Source organism: Talaromyces proteolyticus (genome assembly GCF_021365285.1).
Source record: "Talaromyces proteolyticus strain PMI_201 chromosome Unknown BGW36scaffold_1, whole genome shotgun sequence".
Classification (NCBI taxonomy): Eukaryota; Fungi; Ascomycota; class Eurotiomycetes; order Eurotiales; family Trichocomaceae; genus Talaromyces; species Talaromyces proteolyticus.
In genome coordinates this window covers 2,327,852-2,341,040 of record NW_025764277.1, presented here as the reverse complement: position 1 = coordinate 2,341,040, position 13,189 = coordinate 2,327,852, and the positions used below count along the sequence as shown (strand labels likewise).

At 45.8% G+C, this 13,189-nt stretch overlaps 5 protein-coding genes across 5 annotated transcripts; 3 read left to right on the top strand and 2 right to left on the bottom strand.

Annotated features, from left to right (window-relative positions):
• Window positions 1-561: 561 nt before the first annotated feature.
• Window positions 562-3,374, top strand: BGW36DRAFT_367704 (uncharacterized protein; the record flags this gene model as incomplete). The annotated part of the gene is made up of 1 exon (XM_046214903.1): window positions 562-3,374. A coding segment is annotated over exon 1 (2,222 nt), but the record flags the coding sequence as incomplete, so codon positions are not given.
• Window positions 3,375-3,624: 250 nt separating this feature from the next.
• Window positions 3,625-5,368, bottom strand: BGW36DRAFT_367702 (uncharacterized protein). The gene is made up of 3 exons (XM_046214902.1): window positions 5,047-5,368; window positions 4,645-5,016; window positions 3,625-4,577 (listed from the first exon to the last, which is right to left on the bottom strand). Exons 1-3 carry the CDS (start codon window positions 5,239-5,241, stop codon window positions 4,107-4,109), a joined length of 1,038 nt encoding a protein of 345 aa, XP_046078132.1. The 5' UTR covers window positions 5,242-5,368; the 3' UTR covers window positions 3,625-4,106.
• A 481-nt stretch (window positions 5,369-5,849) lies between these two features.
• On the top strand, window positions 5,850-7,933 carry BGW36DRAFT_367700 (uncharacterized protein). Its single transcript, XM_046214901.1, has 3 exons — window positions 5,850-6,870; window positions 6,921-7,289; window positions 7,349-7,933. The coding sequence occupies exons 1-3, from the start codon at window positions 6,041-6,043 to the stop codon at window positions 7,680-7,682; spliced, it is 1,533 nt and encodes a 510-aa protein (XP_046078131.1). The 5' UTR covers window positions 5,850-6,040; the 3' UTR covers window positions 7,683-7,933.
• A 675-nt stretch (window positions 7,934-8,608) lies between these two features.
• Window positions 8,609-11,073, top strand: BGW36DRAFT_413423 (major facilitator superfamily domain-containing protein; the record flags this gene model as incomplete). Its single annotated transcript, XM_046219251.1, has 14 exons — window positions 8,609-8,650; window positions 8,672-8,794; window positions 8,858-8,878; window positions 8,928-8,985; window positions 9,039-9,225; window positions 9,288-9,339; window positions 9,395-9,498; window positions 9,558-9,667; window positions 9,751-9,919; window positions 9,996-10,128; window positions 10,185-10,453; window positions 10,513-10,676; window positions 10,771-10,774; window positions 10,923-11,073. The coding sequence occupies 14 exons, from the start codon at window positions 8,609-8,611 to the stop codon at window positions 11,071-11,073; spliced, it is 1,587 nt and encodes a 528-aa protein (XP_046078130.1).
• A 226-nt stretch (window positions 11,074-11,299) lies between these two features.
• Window positions 11,300-13,178, bottom strand: BGW36DRAFT_393103 (putative mRNA cleavage factor complex II protein Clp1; the record flags this gene model as incomplete). Its single annotated transcript, XM_046217775.1, has 3 exons — window positions 11,300-12,125; window positions 12,149-12,921; window positions 13,041-13,178. The coding sequence occupies 3 exons, from the start codon at window positions 13,176-13,178 to the stop codon at window positions 11,300-11,302; spliced, it is 1,737 nt and encodes a 578-aa protein (XP_046078129.1).
• Window positions 13,179-13,189: the final 11 nt, after the last annotated feature.

Genomic DNA, 13,189 nt, shown 5'->3' with positions numbered 1-13,189 from the left:
GCCATGGCGGTCCTGCAGCATGGAGTGCAGCAGATCCTTGCATCATTAGATCGTCGACAGGAAACTAGAAACAGTACTGTTTAAAAATACTATTTTTAAAAAAAAATAAGGAGAGGATGTTATTGGCTGCTTTGCCAACAAACCTTGGCTCCGCAGAGCCATTGGGTTTACTTTCTCCAGGTTGCTGTATCGTGAAAGGATTTTTTTCTCTTTGTCTATTGTTTACTTCGCTATGTATGTTTTGCAGATTTGTGCGTCATGCCCTTTGAAATGGCCAAACCTTTGTGGACAGGATTACTTCCACACACGCTCCCTTGAGATAGCCGCAAATAGCCTTGCCTTACTCTCCTGCCCGACCTGCAAGTTGGAAAGTTCAATCTGCACTAGCCTAAGGTGAACTGCGCATGAATGGACCCGCTTACCACGAGCTGGACTTGTTTCAGCTGTTTTTATAGAGAGCTCTGACTGGCCGTGGGAGGTTAAATGCTTGTTGTTTTAGAAGCGTTCGGAGCCCAACCAGCGCCTGCCCTCTGCCAACCTTGAAGCGCCTACGCTGCCCGACAACTGCTTCGGCTACACACTCGCTTCTCCATATCGCATTCGATAAATATCTGCCTTCTCTTCGTCTTTAAGAGTTTTTTCTTTAGGAACTACTTTTTATTTCAATTTTCAAGAATATCCAAAGCGTGACTCTATCAGCAAACATCAAGCCGAACCACCAACCGTCCTGTTACTTCGTCTCCTTATTATTAACTGGTTCTAAGCAGTTGATATGTGTACTTTCGCCATCCAAAAAATCTCCCGAATTTTCTCTGCGATTGCAATAAGCTAGTTATCTAAGCTTAGGCTGAAGAATATTTCTGCCTTTACTCCATATTTGTGTTACTGTTACTTTCTCTCTTCCCCATCACGATGCCATCTATTTGGCGGGCTTGGTCGCAGGGAAGACCTCCAAGACCATTTGTGGAGGATGAATTTGAGTCCCTGTCTCATGAACTGGGAGGTCTTTTACTTCTGGGAGAGAAGCCAGGGGTGGAAGGCGCATGTGAAAGAGGATCCATTGACCAGCTCCCCATATTCTTAGACATCGAAAGATCTGCGATTGTTGACACGGATACTTCTTCATCTCAACCGCCTTCTCTTACAAGCCAGTCGTCCGCAGAAAGTTTTGCTCTTGATACTCCTCCGCCGCTAGAAGTGATGCCAATTGACTATCGGGCCAATGATAAACTACGTGATCCGCTCGTTGCACCTATCAACGTACGATTTCCAGATACGTCCTCTTCGAATCCCTTATACAACTCAAATGCCCCGGTGAACAAGCCGCAGAGAAAGAATACTATAATGAAATCTCGTGAACGGAATCCTTGCGACCATCAGAGAGTGGAAACATTCTACCACGATTATCGACAGGGTCAAGCCAAAGCTACCTCATCGTTGAGACATTCTGTTCCATACAATCTGGAAACTGCAACTTATTCAAACCTACCCAAAAAAGAAATTCCGCGGTATTCTGAGTCTCCAAAAAGGCCCACAGTGGCTGAATTGTTGGAAGAGAAACTTCGACTTCGAAGAGAGCAACAAGTACCGAAATCATACGTCAATACCCGGTTTCAGGAAAAGAGCCCCCCGAGAAATGCATCTGAAAGTTCATTTCGGCCTGGGATGAAACTTAACTTAGATTCTTTGTCTGTGCTTCAGCCAAAATCGCGGGAGATCAGTACTGGCCTGGTTCACCCAATGGTAGAGTACCTACCGCAGTCTAACCAATCGACAAGTTTTTACGGGTCTACGTTGCTCAACCCATCCCCAGAATTTGAGAGAAAGAATCTTTCATTCAATACAGGAACCACACAAACTAGGGATATTACTTCTCCCACTACCCCTCTTGCTCAAGATTCAGCACGTTTGCAACGGAGAATTCCTTCACCAGAAGAAGCTGCAAATACTGCTCTCAATAGACAACGACGGGGAGTCTCTTTTGCGGATGATCCTCATATATTCCACAAAGCACCGTCCGTGGCGGAAAGCTTCTATAGGCAGAATTCGGATGCCCCTCAAGCTCGGTCAATACGTCCAGTGTCTCCTCCAAAACAAGCGTCTACACGAAACCCAGAGCTTCCCAGCTTTGCCTTACGACCATGTCCAAGAGCTAATCCAGTGGCAGGATGTCAGGATTGGTACACAGTATCTGGACTAACACATTTGAAAATTTGTCCTGGTTGCATGAATCAGATTGGCGGCTCGCGATTCCGCGATTATTTTGTGCCGAGCCTTTCAAACCCGCGTGAGAAGGTTCACTGTTCATTCAGCGAACCTTGGACCAGATTAGCGTGGATTCAAACTATGAAAAAAGGACATGAGAATCTCGATATGCTGTACGACATAACTCATCCGTCAAATGAGCAATGTCCTGGCCGTCGCCTGTCTGCGAAAAATTGGTACCGGATAGTAGATCATCAAACTGGGTTGAATGTACCAAGATTTGCGGCGTGTTCAGCATGTGTACGCAATCTTCAGCTTTTGATGCCATCACTTCGACAAAGCTTCAGGTGTCAGGCTGCAGTTAAGGAGAATATCTGCGATTTTGCCGTAGAAAGCCCCCGATTTGTGCAGTACCTGGACCTTTTGGATGCCGCGGCGAGTAATTGTGAATATAAGCGTACATACTCCCCAGATATCGACAAGTTCATTGACTATGTGGAGCGAAAATGCAATCTTCGAGACTGCCGACGAGACAGACTCATCCTTGGGACATGGCACTATATTCCAGATTTGCCTGAATTCACGGTATGCGAAGACTGTTATGATGACGTGGTCCGGCCATTGGTTGCAGCACATAAACCGATTGCACGAATGATGGCAAATCCGCCTCGATTACTACCAGGATCTGGTCCAAGCCGATGTCGTGAAGCTAGCTGCCAATTGTACTCCCCACGCATGCGCGCCCGGTTTAGAGACGCTGTGTTGGATGACGACTATCGGATGCTGGAGTCTGCTGCCTTGAGAAGATTCGATGCTGAACGACGATTCCGCGACCAGGAGGAGGCGCACTTTCTTGTAGCGGAGGCTGATAGAGATTGTACCTGGCAGGATGAGTGGCGTCGAGCTCGTGAAGAGTGGAAGAGATTTGAGTAGCATGTGCTATCAAAACCATCTATTTGAAAGAGAATAAGACGAGAAGCGGAATAGGAATGGCGATATAAAGCTAGACGATGGTTGCTAGACAGGACTTTGTCATTCGTTTATTTTCTAGTACTTTTTTTGTTCAATTATCAGCACATATTATTTCATTTAGTCTTACCGTTCCATAGATACCATGTAGTTTAGATTGTAAGATCTTTGCTTAGGACCATCAATCAATTGATACAATTGAATATATACCACTAAAATATCTGGCGTACAGCGCCTTTCGAATTAGTTTCCCTTATAAACACATTCGGATTGTTTTTAATCCTCTACTTGAAATAAAAATAAAATAAGCTACTCTATATGAAGCCAAGCTTTAGAATAATCTAATTATCTATATAAAAGCAATGTGCGGCGCCAAGGTGCGCAGCGTGGTGGCGCTTTATGCTCAGCCTGGTCAGCCGCTTGCTCTCGGACCACTCACTGAGTGAAAGTCTACGAACCCCGGCGACAAAGTCCTGAACCATAACTTCAATATTCCATAATATGATCATGAATTAGGCGATATTCGTCTACACGATCCGATGTCTAATGGTTGAATCCACTTGATCGGGGTCAAGGACGACTCGTGTAATATGGCAAACAAGTTGCAATGACTACCAAAAATATAGCCGTAGACTAGAGTAGCAAATACATGCCCTGTAAAATGGGCAGTCTTAGGACCGTTATAAAATAAGCTGGACGATAATTGCTCCTTGCTCGTCAATCTGCCTTGCGCAACCCACTAGATGGTGGATACCAGCCAAAACCAGATCGCTTGCTCCATCTTCTGAGAGGTTGACCGAACAAATCAGAATTGCCCCGGACTTTTCAAGCTACTATCTCATATGAGTTCTTCCTGCCTCCTAATATGAGCTTCTGACCTCTTCATCCTCTAGCCCGCGATCAGCTGCAGCTATTCTTGAAGACATTGGAAGCTACTGCTCGAATGGCGGCGGCGACGCTGAGATAGGAACGTCTGGCGGGACTAACGGCTCCATAAAAGCATACACCGGAATCCCTTGTGCGTCTGTGACTACCTTGTCCACTATATCATCCTCATCTATCGTATAATGACCCAGGAGCTTTCGACCAGCCTTTGCAAAAGACCCGGATCCCATCATCATTGGGCGTGCGATGGCAATTAAAGCAGACGTGTTGTCAACACCTTCCGTCTCCGGTACAACTACCATGTGTCTGATGTCCCGGTCTATCTTGTCTCGAGTTCCGGCGAGTATAAACTTGGAGAAGCTGGATGGCAAGATGCTGGCATCTTCAAAATCCACCACTGTAATGCGGCCCTTATCGTCTATTATGAAATTGTCTAGCCAGATGTCAGAGTAACAGAAGATCATGGGCTCTTGTGCAAGGTTTTCGATATGATATTGGCCTTTTGTCATGGTGAGAAACTGGAAAAATGGTCTATTAATCCTAATCAAATTCAGGAACGTGACATGCACAGTGTATATACCGTACCAAGTCAAGATGTTGCTCCAATTCACTTATATTTCGGTAGTGGAGCGAAGCCTGGTTATCGTCAAAGAGCTCGTGACGAATCCGCCCTCCATTCACCGCCGCTGGCCGAGAATCTTGGGGCACTGGGATGCGATGCAACTCTGACAACGCAAAGGCTATCTTTGCATATATGAAATCTTTCATTGCATCGTCATCGATTGCATCTTGCAATCGTTGGGCAGCTGTTCTCCCCGGGACATATTCCATCACCACGTATGTTCGGTGTGCGGGCCATCCATCGGGATCATCTTTATACGGGATGGCAACCTGGCAACCGTAATAGACGGCTGGAACCCTCACTTGTGACTCAAGGCTGCGCAAACCATCATGTGCCTTTTTTTGTCCAGCAAGCTCATTCCAAACGATCGAAGATCCATACTTGATCCAGAATACGGGAGGTTCAGTGCCGGGGGGGTAGGGAGCGCCTATGGTATAACCGTGGCGATTGGTTTCTTTGCAGAGTGAAACAAGTTCAGCTGCTGTGGGAAGCGGAACTGTGATGTTTGATGGAAGGGTTGAGCCATACCATTCTTTCCTCATGTACACTGGGCTCACCATGATAAGTGTGATGCCGTCTAAGTAAATGGAAGCACTCGTCGGCCGTGCACTAAGCCACTGTGGGGAAATGAAATAGTTCCAATATAGATCAAAGTTCAAAAAGTGGACCCCTGATGACCAATAACAATAGTTTCAAGAGGCCCTCACTTTAGCATATCCCCCAGAATTAGGAGATGAGCAAGCGCGGTCATGAGTAAAATTTCTTGGGGAAGCTGTCAGATTTCATCGTGCCTGGTGGAATTTTAGCAACCCTCAACATCTACTCAGTAAACAATCACTTTGAGCAGTGAGCGGAACAATGCGTGCTCAGCATTGCCGGTGGCACGCTCAGTGAATATGCTTATCATGCTCAGTGACTGCTCAGCATAGATCAGTGAAGGATGTTTGGTTAATCACATGATATAATATAAAGCGGCAAGAAGTGGTGATAGCCTAATGGAGGCAGTTGCATATTGCATTTACGTATATGGTAATATGTACTACGCTGGGCAATCTGACAGAATGGGCTAAACTATAAAGTGATTAGTGGCGGCCGCCAGGTCCACAAATATATCCATTATTAATATTGCTTCTGCATCACTTACGTATTCTTGCAGCTAAACTTTCAGATTGCTAGTGGCGGCCGACGGCAGAACTCATATTTCGAAGCCAGGTTGGCCCAGATCGTCGATATTACCTGAGCCACGGGGGTATCTCAGTTGGGACAAGAGATGGGGAGTCTAGCCTGCCATTAAGGATAATAGGCGTTTACCTTAGACGTTGATATAACGAGCATACGCAAGGGGCCAGGTGGCAGACGATGAGTTTGGACAATATTGAACGTGCTCAGCAGGTCTGTCTGACTTGCAAAAGTCGAAAAAAGCGCTGTGATAAAGTGGTCCCTATTTGCGGATACTGTTCCAAGCGAGACCTGCAATGTTGCTATGACTATCCGCTTGTCACCCAGGAGGATAGTGTGGTTTCGGCCAGCCATTCAGCTTCAGCTTCATGCCAATTGATTCCACAGATCGGCCAGAATTCGACATGTAGTGTTCCGGCCCTATACCCTTTATGGATGCAGCTGAACTGGATATCCGATCCACTACCGATGGCACTCGATGTTATGTTGGATTTGCAAGTGCGACAAGTGATTCAGTCAACGAATTTACCCTTCACAGAAATCTCCAGTCGATTTTTTAGAGATTTCCACAGATGGCTTCCAGTTGTGTGCCCTCGATTGTTCTACGAGACTGCCAGGAAAGATGAGGATAGTCCTCTACCTGCGGATTACTCGGTCCTCGTTCTTTCTATGTGCCTCATTACATTGCATCCACCAGCTGGAATCTTGAACCCACCTGTAAGTCCGAAGGACCTTTATTTGAGGGTGAGGATGATATTAGCCCATGTCCAGAGCGTAATCTGCGCTTCGCCATCCCTCATACAAGCCAGTCTCATCCTTGCTGCATACGAGTACGCATATGGACGGCCAGATACGGCCCTCATATCTGTGGGAACTTGCTCTAGAATGGCTCAAAGTATTGGTATTGATAAGGGGAGTAGAAACGGAAGTGAACGGCAATTTTCCTGTGAGCTCAGGCTAAGAACTCTCGAGGAAAGGAATATATGGTGGGGTGTTGTGGTCTTGGAAAGGTATCCTTATGCTCCTAGTTCCGATAAACTGAAAACTGACATGAACGTAGAATCATTTTGTGTGAGATTCCACACAGTAATCTAAGGCCTACGACTAAATATCCAGGAAAGAGCGCGCCTCTACCGTCTGACCTAGTACCTTTGCAGAAGCTCGAGGAATCGGTATGCAGTTATGGGTCCTGTAATGCGCCTTCACTATCCGAAATACACGCCGAACATGTGAGCAGTTTTGGCCGCCGAGCGCAAGCCGTATGCCTACTTGATCGGGTCCTAAGTAACATAAACTCTGGCGGAGAAACCGTTGACTTTCTGGAGCTGGAGAAACTTGACAGAGAGATATTGTCTTTCCTAGAAGTTGTCCTTGATGAGTGTGGCCGGGAGTGGGGACAACACTGCCCAGCAGTTGCATCTACTATGAGGTAAGCCCTTATACTATCGTATGGCGGCACTTAGGAACAAAATGTGTGACCAGTAGCAGGGCTCTCTTCCTCTTGCATCAAAATATCCTTACAGGGACTATGGTCTCTGCAAAAGAAGAAATTGCAGCACAACAAGGGCAGAATTCTCTGCGTGCACTAAAAACAGTGACAAAGATGATGGCTGATGTGGCATATGACCATGTGTCTCATGTTGCATTGCATAACAACGTCGACGCTTTACCACTTTGCTGTTCATATAACCTTCAAGCAGCTATACAAGCATCTAATGAGTCTCGTCGGCGCACCGGGTGTGGTCTGTCCTCTATAGAACTGGAGTCTCTAATGGCACTAGATAAAATCTTCTGTAAGCGGTGGAAACCCTCTTTATCATGACAGATTTAGCGTACATATCTCTTGTCTTGCAGTTCTTGTACAATGTCTCTATGGGGGTCACTAGCGATTATATTTAGATGGGATATGATGGGATATTGCCGCCTGAATCACTGCAGGAACGCAAACGACATCGAGTCCTATTCCATTCTTTCCCCCTGATAGCCGCTGTCTGCGCGTAAATGGAGGAATTACACTCAAATGAGCGGATTACGTCAGGGATTATCATTTCCTTTGACAATCGAAGCATCTAGAGGTTTGTGCTGATGAGCACGTGGCTTTAATAGTGCCTCTACTGTCGTATCCGCTATTATAATATTAGCTCACACACTACTATGATTGAACCTGGTGATTTTTTTAGTACGGTGGGCCTTTGAAAGGATTCGACTTCAACTCCTTCGGGCATTCCCAGTCGCCACCCTCTTAATTTTACTAATATTGAAGCTAGTAAGGTCTCTTGGGGGCGCGCTCAGGACCACTCCAGAGCCTCTGCAACAGCTACTGAGACATCCAAGGTACCCGAAGCAAAGCAGAATTCTATATGCCTCAATAGGGAAAGCTGGATTTACGTATTTCCTAATCTCTTCACAGCTTCAAATTAGTTATCGCCAAGTCCAATGGGATCTGAAGCTGTCCAGGAAAGAGGTTGATCGTATTTGTTGAGGGGATTACTTCCTTAAAGTATACGCGGTGCATACCATATTATAAACTGATACGTGAATTTCAGCTTCCTATTGGGACTACTACACTTAAAACAGTAGTTCTCCCAAGGTCCTCAATTCCTCACAGAACCAGGTGACTATATCTGTCGGAAAATAACCCTATAGTTATTTTCCGAAATATATTTAAAACCCACACTCGACTGTATCTCTACCAATTTCTCTGAGATTACTATTGCTCTTTTTTGGAGCAAGGCAGCACCGATAGTGATGCCACAATACAATACGACTACTCTGGCCCTTAATTCTGCTGTAGATGGTGATGATAGGCAGCCTAATAGGAAAGTTGAAAAGCCTATAAACCGTTGGTACCATTGGTACGAGCCGGGGACCAGCAAGGAGGAAAAATGGTTGATTTTCAAGCTTGACTTCTTCATTTTGTTGTATACTTGTTTGGTATGTCATAGGTGTACGCTGTGCAAACCAAATATGCTTTCTCTAATTACTTCAGACATATAGACCTTTTTCGTGAAATACCTGGTGCGTGAGAATGGCCATATTCTTCGGATATCATCCTGACGTCCATAAGGATCAAACCAACATTACCAATGCCTATGTGTCAGGCATGAAAGAGGATCTAAAACTCAGTCAGTAAATTGTTGCCATTACTTAAACATACTATTGTGCTAATTAAATTTAGATGGAAACGAGCTAAACTGGTTTACTACTTATTTTAATATAGGCATTATTGTTGGAGGACCGTTCTGTACTTTGGCCCTAACAGTGGTTCAACCACGATATTGGCTGCCGGCCTGTACTGTTGCCTGGTCATTCTTTGTCTTATTCATCTACAAAGCTGAATCTGCAAAGACGGTCTATACCTTACGGTATACTATCTACAGATCTTGAAAGAAATGAACTACAACCTAATGAAATTTAAAAATGCTAGATTTTTTGCCGGTCTCTTCGAGTCAGGAGCGATGCCGGGTGCCTTCTATATTGTATGTATGAACTCAAACTTCAAGGAATGAGACTAACGATTCTGTCTTACTGTAGATTGGAAGCTGGTATCGTTCATCTGAGATCAATCGTCGGACTACTCTTTTGGTGTTCTCCTCTGTCGGAGGACAGATGTTCTCCGGATACATTCAAGCAGGCCTGTCTGGAATCTACCCTGAGATTAGTGGAAAGATTATATGAATGGCTCATATATATTTAGGTACCATAACATGAACCATCACCTTGGTTTAGCCGCGTGGCGCTGGCTCTTTATTTTTGATTTTATCATTGGCATACCAGTTGCATTATTTGGATTCTTCTGTTGCCCTGGTACAAACGGATAAGCCCCCAGTGTCTTGCAATATTACATTGAGTTGTCTTAATCAGCTAACGAACATGCCTTTCTTCATCAGACGAGCCGAAATCTTCAAGAATGTGGTGGATTACCGAAAAGGAACGTCAGATGTCTATCGAGCGCATTGCAGAAGAGAAGCGTGATGCTATGGAATCCACTTGGAACCTTCAAACTGTGAAGAGGCTTCTCTCCTGCTGGCAGCTTTATGCTTTCTGCATCTCCTGGGTGTAAGTAAAAAGATTGATTCTCCTGTCTGAGAGGCTTTAAACCTGTATTGGCTCTTCTTATTCTAACTGCTGACAGGGTTATGGAGCTGACGTGTGCAGTCAATCTGCAACGGTGGATGACTCTATACCTAAAGTCACTCAAAGTCAATGGTCATTACAAGTATAGCACTGAGAAAATTAACGCCCTTCCAACGATTATTGGATGCGCAGTTAGTCTTCCATGGGGAACTTACACATACAACATGGCTGATTATGTCCTTTATAGGAGCTGGTCTGGATGATACTTAGTGCTACTTTGGTGGACAAATACCAGACTCCTGCCTTAGTCTTCTTAGGGCTAGGATTAGTGCAATTATTTGCCTATATTGTGTTTCTTGTTTGGTCCACCAATGATGCGTTCATGATGGCAGTCTACTATCTCTGCAGTGCGTACGGTGCCATTCCACCTTTGATAAGTGCCTCATTGAATTTGAGCTGTGGTGGTGACAAGCAATTACGTGCTCTCACTGCATCTCTCATGGTTTCAGCTGGATAGTAAGTTCAAATGTATCATCGCCTATGGCAAGCATCTATATCTAACAAGCCCTCCCCAGTGCTGTTGGAATCCCAACTCAACAATATATTTTCCCTACCTCTGAAGCCCCACGATTCCGAAAGACCCATGGGTATGTCTTTGGCGTCGTGTGGGTCATAATAATGATCATATGGTTAGGCGGGATACTGCCGCTCATTGCACGATATTTTGAAAAGCGCGAGCGTCACCGTCTTGACGAATACGGCTCGAGGAATGTTGGGTCTGGGGGTGATAACACGTTGACAGAATAAAATGGTCCACTTATTGCGAGCTAAAGGCTCGTAAGTATCCAAGGAAATAGGGTACTTTTGTTAGATCCTGAACAAAGTTATTAAATCCCCAAACCATCCCAGACTGAAAACTGCTCTGTAGTATGTTTTGCGTGTGAATAATACTAGGACAGTATGAAATATATACACAATTCAATAGATTATACAATTTACCTAATTATGAGCTAGGTATGGAGTACAGAGATGGCGTTAAAAGTGTTGATAATGTGGCGTTCTCTGGTGCCTACTTTATACGTATTGTTGGGTTTGCAGTTATGGCATATGTGTCATGTCACGGTGGTAATAGTTAGTCTACCATGGGTAAGTGTAACATCCTAGGGCACCTGCTTGGGATACCTGAGAAGGTTGTACGACGGTATAGGGAAGTCTAGTGGTCTTTGAGTAGAAGGGCTTTGTTACTATTCTACATGTAAGTATGGAGTTAAAAAAATTCGAATGTGTTTATGAGGAAAATTGATTTGCAAGGCACTGTATCTCAACTACTCTAAAACGTAAATGTATAAAAACAAGCATTAACTATCCAACTAGCCCAACAACCTCCCCAGGCCATTTTCTCCCCCATACCAACGCTCTCGCAGGCATCCTACCACCGACTGGCGCCAAGACGCGAAGCTTCTTCTTTTCTACATCCACATCAGCCACATACACGAAACCCATAATACTAGAATCTCGGATATATTCTAGCGGCGCATTGGTCGGGACGTAGGTGATTGCGACTAGCGTATTTGCGAAAGCAAGAGTAGGGGGGGAAGTGTACTTCTTTAACGGAAGAAGAGTGTCTGCCGCTGACGAGGATGTGGTTAGGGAGGAGGTAAACGACGACGGGTCGTAGGATGCGGAACTGGCTTGTGTTGTATTCTCAGTTTGCGAGGACAGGTCGGCCGATTCAGTGCCAGCACCGCCGGGCAGATAGGAGGAGTCACCGGCGCCAAAGGTGGAAGGGTCGTATTCATCCTCATCTTCGTTGAGTGATGGCGCTGTATAGTTGTATAATGCCAAGGAATCGAAGTCAAGTTGCTGGGTATGTGGTGATAAAGTGATTTTTGAGCTGGATGAAGAAGAAGAGGAGGATGATGGGAGAGCTACGGAGGTGGCAGATGCCATTGCGTTGCCGAAAAAGTAAGAGCGAATTTGGGATTCGTTGACGGATTTCATGAATGCTTCGTCCCGGTCTACGCAGCCGCCGGATTTGGAGAGTTTGACGACTGTGATCCGTTCATCGGAGTGTGCTGCGGAGGCGCTGGATGTGGGTTTCTGCTCGTAATTCTTGACCATGGTGCTGTATAGACGCTCGGATCCGAGGACAAGGATGGTTGATACCATACGAGTGTTAACAGGGGGCCTTGAACTAATTTGGTAGTAAACATACCAGAAAACTCAGTAACAATGTGATGTATTATTTCCAGCGCCTTTGGGGTTCCTTGTCCCAGAATACCAGGCGTGTCAATGATGACGCCGGCCTCTCGCGCATCATCATCCTCGGCCATACGCGCCGTCACGGAAACTGCGAGTTTCGAGACGATAGGTTTAAAAACATTCCCATCCGCATCCAAAGGGCTTTTCATCGGATAGAAGTAAACCAAGGGTAATTTAACCGGAACAGGGCTGGGTCCAGACATAGGGCTACTCCCCCATCCTTCTTCGACATCGATCATAGAACGAAACGCAGTAGCCGTCAACGTACCGGGAACGCTGAGCATACCCTCTGTCGGATTCAGATTGACAACAATCGGTTGTCGGTCGACTTTGGTCGCATAGCCCGTGAGGATTTTCGCCAAGCTTGTTTTCCCTGCATTCTCTGGTCCCAAGATCAACACACGCGGTCCGTCCTTGCCACCCTCTGTTTGGGCCTCCTGCCTCATTGTCTCCAGCGCGAAATGGACATTGGCGTATTCTACCATCGGCGTTTCTTCTGCGACATATTCACTCTGACACCCGCCAGCTCCATAGCCTCGACTGGTGCCCTCTGATGACATCCCACCGGGGGCAAACCCATTGGGAAGGGCTACTCCCTCCCCAGCATTGACTTCTAAGGCGCAGCCATGCCAGGTATAGATCGCGGCCTTTGTGCCGGAAAACGTGTATGTCTGTAATTGCGCGAGCTCGGTTCCGAATAGTTCTGCGGTGCCGGTAAGTAACTATGAAGATGGTCAGTTACTTAATGAAGTCATTTCCTTGTGATGAGAGCGGGCAGAAGTGAAGAGTCGGTGTATTCTTACAACCACCGAATGCCAAAGAACTAGAACGATATACGAACCTTAACTTGAATCGTACTACCAAAGGCGATTTCAAATCTCCATTCACTTCCAGCGCGCAAGTTGATCTGTGTAGGCGGAGGCGGGGCGTATTGACTCTCGACTGAAGCTTCAGCTAGCTCTAATCCAGGAAGAGACATTGCATTGCGCA